The following is an 18,949-nucleotide window of genomic DNA, read 5'->3' on the forward strand; positions in this document are numbered from 1 at the left end:
TTCTCGGCCCTGCCTGGTGACTAGAGCTGCCAGTGGTTTAGCGTAAAACCTTGAGTTGCTGAACCCGAGGCAACCGTACATACTGTTGGCAGTCAGCTTCAAAGCTTTCTGGCGGATGTCATACTGCAAAACAAAACCATGAGAATAGTTATATTAAACGAAGTCACCGATTATATCTTCCAAATATAATTCTGCTTTAGTTTATAAGCTAATAGTGGCCTTATAAATCCTTTACTGTAGTAAAATTCATACAGAATGCACTTCATAGAGAGGTCCATGAAGTGACTTGTGAACGAACAGAAGTATCTTTGTTTATTTCGAGATATTTGAGCAAATATACTGTTTAGTATCGTTGCTTTAACCTGAGGTAGTTTTATTTCGTCGATTATACTTTCAATAAAGTTTAAACAAAGATGAATTTTTAAAATTAGGCATTGTAAACACTTGGCGGCCAAGTCGGCGGTCGGAAATAGGTCTAACTAACTAAAGATGAGTAGGTTTGTTTATTGTTCAAACCTGGGTGTATTGGTCTTTAGATAAACCCGACGCCTTCATGAGCTGCTTCACTTGTTTCCTCCGTTCGACAAGTTTTCGGATTTCGGTCGGAAGAACTCCGGGTTCAAGTCCAGCCTCGGGAAGCTCAGGAATGTAGCTTTCCAATTCTGCCTAAAAATAATAGCAAAAAAATGTTAAAAGCGATATTTAGGTACATATATAATGAATTTTGGATTATCAGGTTATGCTTTCGAGGGTTTGAAGACAAAAACAACTTTGATGTTTGGAAACTTGTTTTCAGTTGTTAGTTTATTATATTCTATAAAATATAGCTTGTTTGAAATCGCTGCGTTAGGTCACAAACCATGGTTTGTAAAAATATTATAAAAAAAAGAAAAAAAAAGAATGTAAAAATATTATAAAAAAATATTATTTGTAAAAATATTATATCGCCCAGCTTTTCAAAACATATCTTCAGGCTCCATATAGAATCATATTTTAAGAAATTAAATTCGTGCCCCTACTCAAAGGTATCCTTAAAAATTAACCTGATTGCATCCAGCTTAACATTTTCACCATAGCATTCCTCAGATAATAAACCACCCTAGTACAGGAAGAGTATACTACCACTTGGCAGCAGATATCAATAAAGTACATCTCAACTTGTAAGCTTACTAAGGTTCACCTCATCTTTGTCTGGTGGGTTTTGGTTAAGCGTAGTGAAGCAGATGTTGTACTCTTGTATGATGGAAGGGTAGAGACTGTTGAAGTCGAGGAGAAGAATAAACTTGTCGTAGAAACCTCGCTTCGGTTCCAGAACCAAACCACCTTCGTACGCAGCCTTTTTGCGAGGTCGCCCTTCATTGCCTGAGATAAATTTTCGATTTATAAAATGTTGTAACTTTTTTAATGAGACGGTTTGTGGCCTCCAAAAAAATTAAAATAAATGTGAAAAAAACAATATATAAATATAAAATATAGCCTCTAAAAAAACTTAAGTTACACAAGATTTTTAGTTCTGTTGTTAAACAAAAATGTGACCAAAATTGCTTTTCTAACCTGTGGTGTCAGCTGTTGCTTTGTTTGTTGTTTCCTTTTTCTTAAAATCTGTTAAAGAAAAAAAAACAGATTTAAAAAAAGTTTATTTAAGAAAAAAATGACATACATGAAAAACTGTCAATATAAACTAGAAAGCTTTGAAAACTTACATTTATCGGGAGGGATAAATCCCTTCTCGTAAAACGCATGGAGTAAGAGGAATTCGTTTCGCTCCGAGCGACCACCCATCAGAGTTCGGGACATTACATTACCTGGAATAAAAATAAAGAAAATCTCAATGCGATTAAAGTTTTAGAATAATTTTTTTGAAATTGTAGGTAAGTAAAGGTTCATCTAAATTTATTGTTAATAAAAAAAACAACTAAAAAGCAATTATTTTAACATAATATTTACTTTATTAAATGTTAAACTGAACTAGGGTTGGGCATTTGACCGGTCAAATAAAATCCGGTCAATTGACCGTATTTGACCAGTCAATTGACAGGCTTGCCAACCCTAAACTGAACTTTACAACAATTTCAATAGTTGCTATGAATATTATCCACATGTGATTACCTGCGATGTTGGTTATTTGCAAAGCCAGTGGCAATGCATTGAGTTCACAAGTAAGGTCAAGTGCTAGACTTGCATCAAGAAGTGAATGCTCAATCATCCAAAGTAGACTGTCAGAAGATCTGCAACAAAACACACACATAAATAAATATTATTTTGTCTCACTAGCTGTGCAGAAGAGATTATAAACTATTTACAAATGGAAAATCCTATTATTTTTACTAAAAGGAAAGTTCTTGTGCATAAGAAATGCAAATATGGTAGGTAACAAACAACATAAATCATTGGTCCTGCCCTCTCTTAAAAAGGGGTACAATGGTAATATTTTGCAATAGCAACATACTATTCTAGGTTGAAATCTACTATTTAAAGCAAGACATTTATCATTGTTTCTAACGCTTACAGCCTTACAGACCAAAAGGCATAAAAACTCCTTGATGAAATGCCATGAATTAGCATTTACTTCTGCTAGTATTAATCGTAGTTATTCGTTAACTAATGAAAATTAATTGATAATTATTAATTGCATTAACTGATGAAGGTACACGCGCGAATCGAAGCGCTTAATTGTGATGGTGTTGATTTACTTACTCGACCTTATTGGCTTTGATATTTATTTCAAAGCAATGTTTCTTCAACTTCACTAATAAACCTAACTTACCCCACCAAAATGCCCAAATGAGACAGAGAAATCAGTTTGTTGAAACAGTGTTCCCTCTAATTTCTTACCACATGCACAGGTGCCCAAAATTTAGAGCAAAAGCCGAACATCAGTGGGCAAAGTGCCCAAATAGGCTCAGCACAAAATACCTTTTTTTCTTGACTTTTTTTTGTCTTTTTTAGTTTGTTAATATCCGCGCTACACATAAAGCGACGCGGCAGATCACCTAATCAAAGTTTACTTGTCATTCAACCAGGGCTGCGGAGTCGAACTCGGCGGAGTGGGTTTGTTTTGCCGGAGTCGGACTCGGGTGAGACCACGTAAAACTACCAGAGTCCGACATGCGCATGCACAATATCAAATTTTAAAACTGTTAAGGCGGCAAAATGTAAGTTGTAAAAGTGTAACGACAAATGTGAAATATTTTTAAACCATGTAATGCGGGTGGATCAATTATGACACTAATATGAGCGGATTGCTGAAAATCCACCTTAATTTAGTTGCCTAAATGGGTAAAATACAGGCTGTAGAGTCAGAGCTGGACTCGGGACTCAACAAAATCCTACATTTGGCTGGAGTCGGACTCGGGTTGTTTATAACCGACTCCGCAGCCCTGCATTTCAACACTCCTGTCCTTCCTTTGACGTCATCGGATTTCACCTCCTAACTAAATTAGTTGTTGCCAGACTCAATATAATAATTAATTTGGATACTTCTGTTTTTATTAACTCTCAAATATAATCTGTAATTATTTTTGGCTTGGTCCACCCATCAGACGAATGCATTTGGTGCAAGGGAGAGACAAAGTAAAATGCGCGGGAGACGACGAGAGAGACGTCGACTTGTCAAAGATATGTGGGCAACTGTGCATTGTGCAATCAAGATTTTGGCCGAATATTTAAACCAATTCAAGTCCGGACCTTGGCCATTCTTTGGCCTTTGCTCCAAGCAAGTTGATCACATCAAGCTTATAATTACCAAAAATACTTACGAGTACATATTCTTGATTTGCTCCACAGGAAGCTCTTTCCGCTGTCGCCGCAAAACGTGCTCGGAGAGGGCAGCAAGGTCGTAGCTTTTACAGCGGATCAACTCTTTCGCAGAAATCTTGATGTCGCACATTAACCTTCCCGTTGTAAATGAACGGTCGAAAAACTTGCCGCCACTCTAAAAAAATAGTGTAAGGAAAATAAAACGCATTATGAGGCAACACTAAAAGCACCGTGTGGACTCTTCAAAACCATTTTTACCTTAAGAGGTAAATTTATTAAAAAACAAGGTTAACAACAGGACAGGAGGTAACTAAATTTTTACCACAAAAGCAGATTTGGGGCTATTTACCTGAATTTTTTTTATTTAAATGTTTAGTTTAATATTTTTTGCTTGTTTGCGAATAGTAATGTATTGGTATCGAAAATCCCTATTTAGTCTTATAACATTGGTATCGGAAAATCATTGCTATTAGAAATGTTTAGGTATCAGAAATCCCTATTTAGTCTTACACATTAACCTTTCCGTTGTAATTGAACGGTCTGCTGCCGCTCTAAAAAGGGTTAGTGCCAACTGGTGAAGACTAAAAACATTATTCCTTTATGGGGCAACACAAAAAAGCATAGTGTGTATTCAATTAATAATAGTCAGGCTAAAAATGGCAAAAAAAGACCATTCAGTATCATCTTTTTTTTTTAAATAAACATTTTTTAAGGGGCCAGCGAAGACTATACTTTCGTTGATATATTTTGATTTATAAATTGATGTAATTATAAAAAAAAATAAAATAATTATAAAAATAAAATAAAATAACGCTATAAAATAATTTTCTCACCATTTTTGGTATGTTCAGTTTCTTTAGTCTTCCCAGCCGAGACCAATGCTGTACTTTGCACGATGAAAGTCGATGAAGCAAGACGTCCATCACAAAATCAATCATGTCATGGCCGATGATGATATCTGGGTCAATCTACAAACACAAGAGAAGAGAATATTCAAATTCTAAAGCATTGGTTCTAAACTTTTAGGCCCCCAGCACTCTTCAAAACAAGATAAACAGACTGTGGCTTTACTAGCATATTGAGTAATTGTACTGAAAAGGCACAAAAACAAATTCAACAGAGCACATGTCAACAAACAAATTAAATTAATCAAGGAGCTCCTTGGTAGGTTGGGTCACGATTCTTAAGGCTAGGGATGTCCACTAAGTGATAATTTATACAATGCAGATACCGAATATTTTGAAACAAAAATTATCGCGATCAGATCAGATAGCAAATGATGTCATTCCTATGCTCAAACAAGCAAAATAGAATAAAATTTAAACATTTAAGATTAATTTTCGTCGGTTAATGGGCCAAATTCAATCTATAATTAAGGAGTTTAACTACCATCAGTTGTTAACTATTTTTTAATGAATTGACCTTTAAAAAAAGTATTGGACGCTTCATTGGGTGACAAATCATGGCTAAAGTATCTACATTAATTTAGTACAGAATCAACACCAATACCACCTAATATCGGACATTATAAATAAATTCAACACAAATACTTGAATTTATAATGTCACAATAAAAGTAACTGGGACAACACACATCAACTTTACACAATGTAGGAAATATAATTTAATTAAATGTACTCCAATCTTACACTAAAGCAAAGGGTTGCAGGGTTGTTCCTAATCAAAAATCTACACTCGCCAGCTGGGCGAGCGGCAATCAATTGGCACTCGCCCGGACGAAATAACACTCGCCAAATTTGTTGGCATGCCGTCTGCAAATTTTCGTCCGTACGCGGTCATTTCATTGGTTATCGATATTCTGTTTAGTGTTTTTTCTACGTAAACATTAGTTTTTATAAAAGTCTGGTTGTTTATTTCCAAGCACGGATGAATAAATTAATGACCCATAAAACAGTTTACGCTTAAGACAATGTTTTAGCGAAATATATTATATATTTTCAACTGTTCAGTGGAGGTTTCGGTCCCTCAAAACATAAAAAAACACTGCTTACAAATATTATTATAAGACATTTGCATTGAAACTTATTGTTAGCAAAAACTGTAGCAATTGCACTTAATTTCGTAATACAAACAATTAAATAAATACAAAAAAGTAGAACTATTATCCTGGGTAAATCGCAAGACCAATGAACTTTTCCAAAGGCGTCAACGACTGGGTTAAACATTTAAAAATTTTCAATGTTCAAGTTTGCTACAAGTTTGCTGTTTGCTACTGCAGCAACGACGTCTTTGATTGTTTGCCGTTGAACGACTTTTTTAAACGGGACAAAGAGTCTTTATTACGAGCTTCGAACGTGACTTCGATCAACCTTATTATTTGTGTAGTGTTGAATGCATTTGCGTCTTAGTATTTAGGGAAATAACTGGCGCTAAGTAATATTTCGCTTAGTAGTGGTGCTCAGCACAAGTTGTCCTACACCAACTAATTAAATTTCTCGCCGAAGCCACTCATCAGTCGGGCGAGTGGGTGTCAATCAGCACTCGCCCGGAGCGATTTGCACTGGCATTGGCGAGCGGGCGAGTGCTTCAAGGCCAACCCTGGGTTGTAAGAGGCTAATCAGTTGACCAAAAATCAGATTTTTGTAGATTTTAAAATATCACTTGGCTTCATTGAGCATTAAAAATGACACCCAAGGTGGGAGCCACAGTTAGTACGAATTTTGCAATTACCTTGACAAGTTTTGCAAGAACAAAACTGAGCAGGGAGCGTTCGGATCCGAAAATCTCAACATCGAAACCTTTACGCTTGATCGCATCTCGGAAGTCGTAAGGAAAAATACAGTCAGTTGGCTTCGTTATCGCTTAAAAAGAATAAACAGAAATCTGTAAGACAAGCTATTGGTATTGAGCATACTTTTGTTATTAATCTAACTACATTAAAACAATAAGTTGAGTTTGGTGAAAGTTGTGTTTTTTATGGGTACAATGATGTGCAATAGCAGTTTTTTAGCACTTGCACAACATTTGCACCAACAATTGACACAAGTACTTTAAAATCAGTAACTATTTTTTTAAAGTTTTTTATGACAAAAATTGTAAAATATGGTTTTAGTTTTTGATATATATAGAATTATAGACTTAAGAGAGTTAAGACTTATTTTATTAAGCATATAAAAAAAGATGGATTAAATTTAATTTGAACAGGATCTGCTTGACCTACATCTACGAACAATACTTTTGTTACTAAAGTAAAAGAAGTCATATTTTATATTTTTTATGATTTTGATGACTTACAACTTTTTCAGTAAAGTTCATAACAATCCAGTTATTTTATTATTGTCAGTTTTACTAATTTCTGTAGCACCTAAAACTATGACTTTTTTCAAATTTTACTGACCCTAGTCATAACTGTATTGAATGTCTTAAAGTTTTCTCACAAAATATCTTAACACACTGCTAGAAAGTTGGCTGATGCTGAAGGAACAACATGTGCAATAACATCTTGTGTACAGCTATTGTACATGGAAGTTCCCCAGCCTAAACCATATCAGCTACCCTACATTTCAAACAGGTTAGCTATATTTCACCACATCCATTTCTATTTCTGGATCAACCTGCGTGCAAATAACTTGCAAAACAAAAAATGTAGAAATATATTTTCACATTTCTGTAGGATTTTTTTTTGACTTTTTCAAGGTACAGTGAATTCTAGCGAAATATTTTAAGAAATGGCACTAAAGAAACCCAAAATAAGACATCGGATTTTGCTTAACTCGTTTATAAGACCCTTTAAAAGATAACATTCTTTACAACTTCCCCCTTAAAAGCAATAATTCACTGTTAAGTTTTTATGAAGTGTTGAAATAGCATCATTTGTTCGGGTAAAGTAACGGTGCAATAGCAACATAGAAAAGCTTCTACACCGCATGTTACCCAAACAAAAGACACACAATTTGTTAAAAAATAGTATTCAAAACGTCAACAAGTCGAATGTGCCTCACGCGCCAAGTACCATTCCTATGTGCAATAGTAAGTGTTCAAAACTTTTGCACAAGAATAGCACTAGTCACTAAAGGAAGCAAAAGGTCGACTTTTAATGAAAGATAAACACACACAAGTGTTCAACAACTGTGAACTGGCCCTTCTGAAGCTACTTTTTGACTAAAAGGTTGACTTACCGAAAAAGCTGTTCTGAAATGCTGGCTTTGGTGGTGCTTTATCAATCGAAAACTCTTTATGGACTAAACCAGCAATTCCAATCACCTGTAAATTATACAAAAAAGTGAACCTTACCAAAAAAGATTCTTTTATATTAAAAACATCCTATGTACGAAATAGTTAAAATGGCCCTCTTTGAAAATAAATTTGCTACTGTTAAAATAAATTCATTTTAAATACAGCTGATGATTTATAAAGACTTGGTGGGCATAATATGTATAGAAAAAATGAATTATGTATCAATATTATGTGTTGAAAATTAAAGAAGCTAATTAGGAAACAGGTTTTCAATTTATGTCCATTTTAAGGTGTGATGAAAAATAACAATAAGATTTAGTGTTCCAAGAAAATAAGGCATATCGAGTTACAAGTTACTAATTTATGATGTCCAATCAGGCTAAATATGTAAATATCAGGGGAATTAAATAAAACGAAAAAAAAAATCATTACAGTTTGCAACAAAAACTAAATATTGGAAATTCGAAAACAACGAAATACCTCATTCTGATGTGTTTTGATGTTGGGAAGAGTGACCATGCTGAGTGAGATGACAACAAGAGGAGGTGTTGGGATGTTCTCCACCACACAAAGATCACTTGCATCGAGCACTGTTGCCTCCACCTTGCACCAACTAATACAAGATGTGCTCAGGTCTGCAATGTAGGCTGTTATTATTAAAACAGTGGTTGTAAAATTTATTCACCTTGTTGCAAATTTAAAATCATGAAGCACTTACAAAATGTAGCTTTCAAACAAATTATCCTGTCAATTTTAAATAAAATTACCCTTACTACAATAGGAATTTTTATATATACATTTATTCAATAGACAGCGGTGTAATTCAAGTCTTTCATGTATGTCAGACTGCCTATTTGTAACTGGTTATGTTTTTAAAACTGCAGGTTCTGCAGCACATTTGCGAATCTGCAACTTTCTGGTGGGCATCAAATCTTGACTTTTGCGTTTTTGTTGTTGCAAAACAATGATATTGAAATGTGCGATGGATGGAAAACTATTTGTCCTAAAAGTTTTAAGACTATTTAGAATGAACACAAAAAATGCTAAGAATAAAAACACTTGGCTCAATTCGAAAATCAACTTCTAAAGGCAAATTAGAAAGCAAACCGAATATACATACGTGGCTTTTTAATGTCAATCCAACTGGGTCCTTTAATTTTTCGTTCGAGCAACAGCGCCTCCAGTGGTGATTGGTTGGCTCCGAATATGCACTGAAACGTGTCACCCGACAAATCGCTGGCTAACACCCCGTGTTCGGCGGGGTAAGTTATCTCAACGTATTGAGCGAGGTGGGGAATGTCTTTCACACCAAACGCATATTTCTTCTCAACAATCTGTAATAAAATGATAAAGGGCTCTATTTTATGACAAAAAATGTCTAAATGAAAAGAATGAATTTTCTTGATATTTTTTATGCAACATTTTCAACCAAGAAGATTTAAATTTTAAACTAAGCATGGTTGTGTTGATGTTAATTTTCTTAAATTTGGTTTTTCAACCAACAAGATTTTAATTTGTTTGTAACATTTTCAACCAATATTTAATTTAGGCTGAGCATGGTATTGGTTATCCTTGGTGTTAACTAGTGGTTTTCAAACTAAGGGGTTCATCAAAATGAACTTATATTATTTTGAGGGTAGTTTTAGTGGCATTTATTTGTTTTTAAATTTGAATTATTTATGTTATAACTTACCTTGGTCTTAAACTTCATAATTCTGTATCGGTCGGCAACTTCAGAGTCAAACTCCTGGTAGACATCTTGTGGCGAAACCTCCTCGCCAGTTTTCTTGTTCTGTGACGTAAAATTTGACTCCCGTTTAATAGTGTTTATAAGTTTATCATTTTTATCGCAACTTAATAATAACAGGATTGGAACCACAGTAAAACAGCATTGACTCTGGCTCTCTAGAGCTCGAGTCAATAAACTCATATCTAATAAAAACTCTGGTTTCGTAGTGGTTATTTTTTAAGTTGCTTCAGGACAGGCTAAATCAAGTTACATCTGCCACACTAAACTGTTCAGTAGTTTTTATTTAGGAAATTTAAAATTCTATGAGCTGGAGTAGATAAATATTTCAATGCTTCAGCTCTCAAAATTAAAAAATGGTTTCGATTCAACAATAATGGCTCCAGCTCCACAAAGAAAATACAAATGGCTGCGGAGCTCGTTGCACATTATTTTTATGTTTAACAACGCACCCAATATATAAAAAGCTTCTGAAGATAAAGCTAGAACTACAATTTTTAATTCTTGGTATTTTGAAAGCATTAATACATTAAAGCAATACAAAGATTACAGTTGCCAATTGTTTTTGCAACCTACCACATCTCTAGGTAGAAGGTAGATCTTGCGCTGGACATTTTTCACAGTAACACAGCAGCTTGCATACTTTTTGGCACTTTCGATGTAAACTTTTCCGAACAAGTAAACCACCCCGGGATTCTTGTAAGGTTCCACGTAAGCATCTAGCCAGAAAAAGCGGAAGACCTAAACAAACAAATATTGTGAAAAAATATTCAGAACATAATGGCTGGAGGTTGAAGTTAGACGTAAAAGGAACATCACAGCATATCCAGAAGTAATATAATTTTTTTTAATATAATTAATTATGCTACCCCAGGGGCTGGCAACTTCTCCGGTCGGCGGGCCAGATATGATAAAATAAAGTACTTGTAAATAAAGTATTAGGGGTACTGCCAAAGCTCGCATGTTTTGGCGCATAATTGCCGCTAAAGTTGTACTATTTAAACATGGCAACACTTTTATTGCACATCAAACATACTGCTTTCTCCCGACGTAAAAAATAAACTAAATACAGAACTTCGGAAACCAAAAATCAGTATGTTTAAATGTTATAAAATAACAATATTTCGCTACTAAAAGCATCAAAACTAATCATGTATTTAGTAGCGAAATATATTCATCTTTTAACATCCAACCATTCTTTATGATTGATGTGCAACCATAATCGTTTGTTTTCACCATTCGGATTTAGGCAGATTTTGTCATTTGAAAGAAAATTCTGATTATTGCCGACTTGAGTCTTTTGCATCCAATCCTTGTTAAATTCGCGACACTCTTCGTCAAACTTACGTTTCTTAGCAAATCCATGGGAAAATATTTATTGTAAATTCTAAATATAATGTTAACACAAAACAAAAAATCTAAAAACACATACCTTATCACCCGCTTCATTAACAGTCATAGGAAGGCTTGACGAGTCAACGACTATATCAGCGTCCAAAGATTCTGTTGACTCTTGTTTTACAGTTTCCCATCCCAATGATGAAAGTTGCTCTGTGAAGACTGGCTTCTTCTGAATTTTGATTAAAAAACATGTTAATAAATACATATATAGATAATAAACAATTTTTAAGCATGTTTAGAATTAAATACATGATGAATTTTTGAGCAAAGTATAAATAGATTTACGTAGAGAGATATAATTTAACATATCTGTTAGGACTAGTAGCTTCCAACCTTTTTTCACGCACAAGTGAATTTTAACTATTTTTTTATAATTTACTTATTTTAGTCTAAACGCACGCTTGAAGCCATAAATTTTAGATAACAGATTGATTTATTGAAGAAAAGATAACTACATAATATTATACTTTTGTCAAACTCTGTAAACGACAAGAAAATCCTGGCTGGGAACCACTGTGTTAGCTGCGAAACAAATACAACTTTTTACCTTCTTTTCAGCTACTTTAGTTTGAACTTCAATAGAAGCCAGCATTTCATCATCATCACAATCATCGAATGCAGACGTGTCTTGAAAAAACAAACAGTTCTAACTAAATTAAATAAAATACCAAAAAGAGTATTACATTTGGCCTTGTTAAAAGGACTCTAGGCATAAGAGCGAAATAAGAACAACATCAACGTCAGAATAAGCCAAAATAGAACTAATAGTCAAACTCAAGTCAAATCAGAATAGATCTAAACCTGTTGGAATATTACCTAAGTGGCCAGTGGGGGCCTTAACCCTTTACTTTACCCCAAAGCTTTTACCTATCCCTAAGTACATAAATAACTCCCCGTATTTTAACCCTAATCCAATGTGCAACCCCACCAATCAGCAACCACAGACCTCAAACAGGGGAAAACAATCCAGTGCCAAAACTGTGGCACCCCAATAGTGTTTTGGTCATTTAGGCCTTATTCGAACAAACTTAGGGACTTATTCGGTGGATTTTAACCTTATTATGTTGTGAATATTACTGTGTATTTGACTTTATGTCTTTGATCTTAATACTATAGTATTATAGACTATTCTACTTTAGATACTGATTTAGTTCTTATTGTTGAGTTCCCTACTCAAACTAGAAAATCACAGGAAGCATACATAGAAAATAAGTTGTAAACTAAATCTAAAATGTTAATGAAATGCTTTTATACCCATCATTTCAGTTGTTGGCTCAATTTTGACTTTAGGCTCCTCCACAGTGGCACTTGAAATGGTTTTGTTCAGATTTTCACTTTTAATGTGGCCGGGTTCGGTTTTAGTTCGCTTGGCAGGAGGTGTAACCGGCTCATCGGTGCACATAAAAGGTAGATCATCTGTTATCGGAGCCGGTTGCTAAAAGTATGGAACATGTTTAGAAAAAAATGTGTTTTAAGAGTGAAAATTAGGAACAATTAGGATAAAAGGTGTGTTGAAAGACATTTTTGTAGGCTTTTATAAACCCTTAATTAATTTCTTCGAAGGTGAATTTTAGTTAGTAATTTATCCAGGAAAACCTTACCATAGCTATATTGGGAAAATAGTTTAGTGTTCCAATCTTATTAATGTTGTGGGTTTAAGAAAAATGTATACGGCTACATGTGGTCAAAGTGTATTATAAAGTTTTGCTAAATCTTGTTATTAAAGAAATAAATTAAAAACATAAATAATGTTGCAAAAAAAAAAAAAAACGCAAAACGCCAAACTGGGATGTTCTATACCCTGTATTTTATTTCAATACTGGTATGAAGAATTATGGCAGCAAGTATGTCAGATTAGATACCAGTACCACACTATCCATTGAAGACCATAAATTGGCTTATGCAATATTATTGGACATTACTAACAGTCTAACACAAATAAAATATTATTGTGATTAGGGATGCTCAAAGTAGAATATCGAATCCTTGGATTCGAATCCAGATGGGATTCGAATCCAATTCTGCCGTTTATTTCGGGTAATTGGAACCGATATAATTTAATGTTTTACCGCGGATTGTCGCGCCTAATTGCACAAACGCGAGTGGTAAGTTGGCCTGTCGCCGCGGCGACCAATTTATAGTGCTTGCTTTAAAGTTAACCTGTAGTGCAGTGTCAGCGTTTTTTCGGGCGACCAATTACCGCTTCTCGTGATAACGTTCGTCTATTAATTAAGTGTCAATCAAGCGTTATTGGGCGAGCGATCAACGTGTAATGTCTGGTGTGGAGTTCGCAAATTCCCTAAATGCGTTAAGTTGCAAAAGTAACATAGCGTTGCAAAACGTGCTGGCCGTCCACAAAATGCGCTATGGGGTTACTTAAGGTCAACTTTAGGCCAATATTCAGTGAAGTTATGCAGTTATGCACAACGTAATTGTCAAGAATTCGTTATGTCAATAATAACTTTGTATTCTTTGCAGTACATCATTTGACTGCATAACAGATCATGTTAGTGAAAAGAAGCACTAAGACTCAACAATGCTTTCAAAAACAGGACCGAATTGCTTAAGACTTTTGTGTGCAGTGTTGCATTTTCTCACTATTGGCAAAAATATAAGTTTTGGACACAACCTGGACAGTTGACATATTACAGTTTACAGAACTGCTTCATATGACAGTTGTTAAGAATGCTAAACATATGGGAGATTTTTTTATAATGTACACGTGTTAGCAAATTGTTTGGGCGATTTATTGATGTGATTATGGGCCCTGTAGGGTAGATTAAGATTAATCCCTTCCCCAAACAAAATCGAGGATAAATAATTTAATAAAAATATACTAGGATTCGCTATTCTGGATTCGTTATTCTAGATTCGAAACCTATTATTCTAGAATACCTTGGGATTCTACTTTGAACATCCCTAAATTTGTGATATTTATGGTATATTTCAAAAAGTGTGCTTACCACAATGTTACGTGGCTTCATTCTTCGTCTGGGCATCGAAGAGGGTGGGGTGGTGCTGTTGTTTGGAATTGCATTGTAGGTTGGTGACATCATTGCACAACCACTGCCAATTAAGGCGTCTAAGAACATTAAAGGCAATAGACATGTGTTAACCAAGCAAAATTGCATTAGGGACGTGAATTTGGACTGGAGACTTGACAGAGTCGGTTTGTTTTGCTTGAGTTGGACTCAGGACTCTAGTAAAACTACGCAAAATCACTCCAGTCTGATGTGCTTACTGCCTTATTGCACTGGCTTAAAAACAATTACTCTGAAAATTTTGGATGTTTTAAGCCTATGACCACAAGCATTTAATATTTTAATTCGTTAGTAAAACTTTTTATATTAGGGGTTTTCAATATGAGCTAAAAGACGTTCCATCAATCTTGCTAATAAACCACGACTAAAGCTTATTTTAGGTTCTTAATCGGTAAAATTTCTAACAAAAAAACATGGGACTCTTTTTTAAAAGAATCCGACTATCAATAGAGTTACAAAAAGTTATAGGACATTTTTTGATCAAACAGAGTCAAAAAAGAATGCTAGCAAAGTATTTAAAGACCTGGTGTAGCTGGCAGTCGCTTCTTTTTCTTGATTAAAACAGGAGCGCGAGGCATGGACAGCGGATCAGTCGGCTGAGACTTCATTTCTTGCAAAATGTCGCCGAGGAGTTCATCTTTTGAGAGATCCACACTTTTCTAAAGCATATAAGTCGACAAATAAAATGCATAATACGCCAAATAGCAGTAAAGAATACCTAAATTGTCGTAGAATGACTGCTAAAAAATAATCACAGTAAATACTTTATTTTATTGAATTCAACAAAAGATTAGGAAGTAAAATGAGTAACAGATATATCTTTTTACCAATAATATCTCCTAGTTTTTCACTCCAGCAGATCTATATTGATTAATTATTGATATTTGTAAAGTAGGGCCGATGTCTTACTTTTTAAATATTTTATAGAATTTAAACAAAATTCCTAATTCAACTTCAAAAATGCAAACTGAATATGTAAAAAAGAAGATATCTCCTCGCCCTAATGTACGTTAATGACGACCATGACTTTGAATGGTAGCAAAACAGTATAGACTTTCTTGCCATATACCTATAGCTTTTATCTTATATATTTTTAACCTGGTTGTGTAGTTTGTTGCTCTTGGTTCTACGATTATTTTCCTATGACTTTAAATTTCTACCACCTGGTTGAAGTGTTCACATTATTTTGTATTCGTTTTTTAGAGACTGATGATGCCGTGATTGGCGAAAATCTATACTGTTCAACTTGAAAAACTGTCATTTGCTTTTATATTTATGGCTGACTGATTTAACATGTTGTTTGTTCAGTATCATACAAAGGTAATACGGAAATAAGAGTTGGGTAATTGAACAGGTGATAAACTATATATATATAATATTTATATGTTCATTTAAGAAATAAGTTATTTTTCGCTCCAGCAAAACAACAGGTTTTACCTCAGACTTTTTCTTCGAACCAGCAGACAGTAGCATTTGCTTGATATCACTCGACTTAACAACTTTGATCTTTTTTTTGCCATGAGAAGCTGACTTTGGTCCTTTGTTGTTGACATTACTCTACAAGAAAAACAATATTTCTAACATTCATTTTCAAAAAAAAAAAAAAAAATGACAACTATTTAGTTGCCAATTTACAAATATTCTTTAAAGACTTTCCTGTCTTAATCAAAGTCAGTATTTGTAAGTTGCCAATTTATTTAATGATTTTAACGGCTTAAATCTTCGGATCAACAAAAATTCAAGGTCCTACGTTCAGTTAACTACAAATGATGTTAGGCTTAACCTCAATTGCCTTTAATAAATTTTTCCTAGACATTCAGCAAACCTTTTTATTGGTAGCTTCTGGTTCGTCGTCAAACAACTCGCGACCATCCTCGATATAATCACCAGCACCTATAAGCAGGAATAACACAAAGATTAAAACAAGTAATACGTAAGGCGTGAGCTTTATTCGTTGGTTGATACGTAAGCCGTAATCGTTGGTAAAAAAGCAGCTTCAGAAGGGCTAAATCAGTGGTTCTCAACCTTTTTAGAGTAAAATTTCAAAACACCAGTGGACCTTTAAATATCAATTTATTGAGCAATTTGCTGTTGTCGTTTTGATATCATACTTGGTATACTTGGTTCTATTAAAGTTTTTTCGCATACAACTGGTCTCAAGGTTTAAGGCTTTGACTAGTTGTAGAATACTTTTAAACACTTCAGCACAACACTTGCAGCATAGTGACTTAGAATGAAGACCAAAGTAGACAATTAAATTTATATCATGCCACAATGCTGCAAATTACGGAACTGGTGAAGTTCTAAATTTGATGGACAAGCTTTAACATCCTGCATTTTGCAATTGGGATATAAAATTGTAATATTTGACGGACCGACAGGAAAGTTGACTCGGACCGGCGGTTAAGAACCACTGGGCTAGATCACAGTTGTTAGTACATTTAGTTCACAATTTTTCTCATAGCAGCTGCACAAATAAATAGTATTAAATTATTATTTTTAATTTGAGGTTAGTGTTGGCGTTTAGGAGGTGCAAGGGTTTGTTTTAAATTTAACATTCCCAGTGTTCTAATCATTTGCATTATTTATCCCCAAATACTTTGTTAGTTAGGTAAATAGCCACTGACAAATATTACATATTGACTTGGGTAAGCCATATAAAAAACTTTAAATAATATAAATACCATCATCCTCTATCCAATCGTCATCGAGTCTTTTTTGGACGGTTTCAGAATACTGACTTTCATCAACCTCGTCATATACATTCTCAATGTCGGCAACCTGTGAAATCACAGCAAGATTTGTTGTCAAGGTATACAGAAAAACCAGATGTGTTTACAGAACACTTATAATATATACTTTTCATTTTGTAAAGAAAACAAAAAAAAAACTTTAATTTAAAATTGTGGCTTGCATTGTGAGAAAAACAGACCAGTATTGTGTATCAATTTTTAACTAATATTTACTTATGTTGAGGTCACAAAAATATTGCTAATGCTTTGTTTTGATAACTTTCTGTTTAAAACAGTTTAACAAAAGTATTCTATAATTAAAATAACTATAAAAACTGCATTTTTCTAACAAATTTGTTAAAAAATTAAGTTTGCTTTATAATAAATATACTGATTTGGTTAAAGTAGCTAAAACTAACTGATTTTAGGAAAGCCTTAAAAAGTCCTATTTTAATTTTTCCGTATATTCACTTCATATTTAATTCGTTGTCCAGTTGACTTCAGTTCCTTGAGCTTCTGTAGTGCAGCGAGACGTCCTTGTTTGTCTTTTTTTGTTCGCCTCGAGCGAGATGTAGCAAGGCCTTTCGACGAATTAACACATTTAAATCTCCAGCAAACTTACTTTTGATTTATCAATGTAAATATTTAATAGCTTTATTTGAAAGGATATGGTTTAATGTGAGTTTTTTTAACAGAAATTCACAGTGTTGCTAAAGACATTTATCAACTTTTTAAAGAAAATTCATAGGTTATTTAATGACATAAACTTGATAAAAAGGCATTAGAATTAGGGTTCCTCTTTTCCCGGATTTTTTTACCCCCAGGAAACAGGATTTGAAAAATGAAAACATTTTTATTTGGAGAATAAATTTAATTAAGTTCTCTTTTTTTTTCAACTCAGGCAACGACTTTAATAGGTTTGGTAATATATTTTTTCTTTATTTCAGTCAAAAACGACAAGTTTTTTTTTAAGTTTTGCTATGTTGCAGAATAACTGGGATTATAAAAAATTTCCAAAGATTCGGCATCGTTAATTCGTGAGAAATCCTGGAGATTTCCTACCGAAACATTTCCGGAGAGGAACTCAATTGGAATGCAATCAGTGGGTATGCAAAATTGCAAGAATTGACACTTGGGACATAATAAACAAAGAAACAACTTAAAGTAAAAAAATGTGTTCACATAAAAACAAAAAACAATAGTGGCTACAGATTTTAAAGCATAGAGTCGGATTTACCTTGAACAGCGGCAACGGTTTCATTGTCACCTTCATTCGAAGTCATCCTGTCAATCAACTGAAACGTTCAAAGTTATTAAATTATTGTGAAACAAAATAACATTATATCTGTAAAAAATCACAAAAGAAGTTATATTTTTTCTTTGGAAAAATTTAGTAATGCCAACGATTTAGAATAAGGACGTCAATAAATAAATAAAAATAAACCATTTTACAATTTAATTTTAATTCGGAAATAAATTTTGCAATAAATATTTAATTGTTTTTTTACAAAATGCCTGTTTAAGTTGACTACGTTACGCAACGTAACATACATGCAAATAAACTACACTATTTGCCATTGCATAATAACTGCGGAAAATAGATTAAACACCAAATTTACGCAATTTACCGAGAAAATTAACAGTTTCGGCGAAATAAAAAGCTTACCTTTTCTTGCCATTTATTGTCGAAAATGGCGCGAAGCTGGCTCCCACGTTTTTTACGCCTCAATAATTTCACTTTGTCTTCTTCGCGACCATTTTGTAGCGTCCATTTTTTTCTGGGTTCTTTAAGTGTTGCGAAAAAAAGCACGCAATTTTAATCTTTTGGAGGAAGTTATTAGGAATAATTTATTGGTTATTTAATAAGGGTTAGTAAAACCGAAAAACATCTGTTACTTTTAACGTTCACGAATGAATTCGCAAAAAATCTATTGTAAAATAGGGGAATTACCTCCGTAACCAGCGTGGTAAATAAACAAGTTTGTAAATGCAATAAAACCAAAGTCTTTGTACAAAAATAATAACAACACAAAATGTGTTTTAAAGGCTTTTTGTTGTATAATTGACCGTAAT

At 33.8% G+C, this 18,949-nt stretch overlaps 1 protein-coding gene across 1 annotated transcript in view; it reads right to left on the reverse strand.

Annotated features, from left to right (window-relative positions):
• LOC146146670 (DNA polymerase alpha catalytic subunit-like) overlaps positions 1–18,595 on the reverse strand; it is a 34,203-nt gene extending 15,608 nt beyond the window's left edge. The window contains exons 1-25 of the mRNA XM_083388326.1: positions 18,543–18,595; positions 18,114–18,171; positions 17,348–17,457; positions 16,829–16,925; positions 15,970–16,037; positions 15,582–15,701; positions 14,668–14,803; positions 14,067–14,185; positions 12,358–12,538; positions 11,651–11,730; positions 11,135–11,272; positions 10,279–10,443; positions 9,649–9,747; positions 9,076–9,289; positions 8,436–8,590; positions 7,898–7,982; positions 6,450–6,580; positions 4,593–4,727; positions 3,759–3,934; positions 2,110–2,228; positions 1,704–1,805; positions 1,555–1,602; positions 1,181–1,362; positions 517–666; positions 1–123 (exon numbers count right to left, since the gene is read on the reverse strand). Of these exons, the coding sequence (XP_083244452.1) occupies positions 1–123; positions 517–666; positions 1,181–1,362; positions 1,555–1,602; positions 1,704–1,805; positions 2,110–2,228; positions 3,759–3,934; positions 4,593–4,727; positions 6,450–6,580; positions 7,898–7,982; positions 8,436–8,590; positions 9,076–9,289; positions 9,649–9,747; positions 10,279–10,443; positions 11,135–11,272; positions 11,651–11,730; positions 12,358–12,538; positions 14,067–14,185; positions 14,668–14,803; positions 15,582–15,701; positions 15,970–16,037; positions 16,829–16,925; positions 17,348–17,457; positions 18,114–18,159 (2,979 nt within the window). The 5' untranslated portion in view covers positions 18,160–18,171; positions 18,543–18,595. The remainder of the gene's footprint in view (positions 124–516; positions 667–1,180; positions 1,363–1,554; positions 1,603–1,703; positions 1,806–2,109; positions 2,229–3,758; positions 3,935–4,592; positions 4,728–6,449; positions 6,581–7,897; positions 7,983–8,435; positions 8,591–9,075; positions 9,290–9,648; positions 9,748–10,278; positions 10,444–11,134; positions 11,273–11,650; positions 11,731–12,357; positions 12,539–14,066; positions 14,186–14,667; positions 14,804–15,581; positions 15,702–15,969; positions 16,038–16,828; positions 16,926–17,347; positions 17,458–18,113; positions 18,172–18,542) is intronic.
• Between the last annotated feature and the right edge of the window lie 354 nt (positions 18,596–18,949).

Source organism: Ascidiella aspersa, chromosome 4, assembly GCF_963924565.1.
Source record: "Ascidiella aspersa chromosome 4, kaAscAspe10.2, whole genome shotgun sequence".
NCBI lineage: Eukaryota > Metazoa > Chordata > Ascidiacea > Phlebobranchia > Ascidiidae > Ascidiella > Ascidiella aspersa.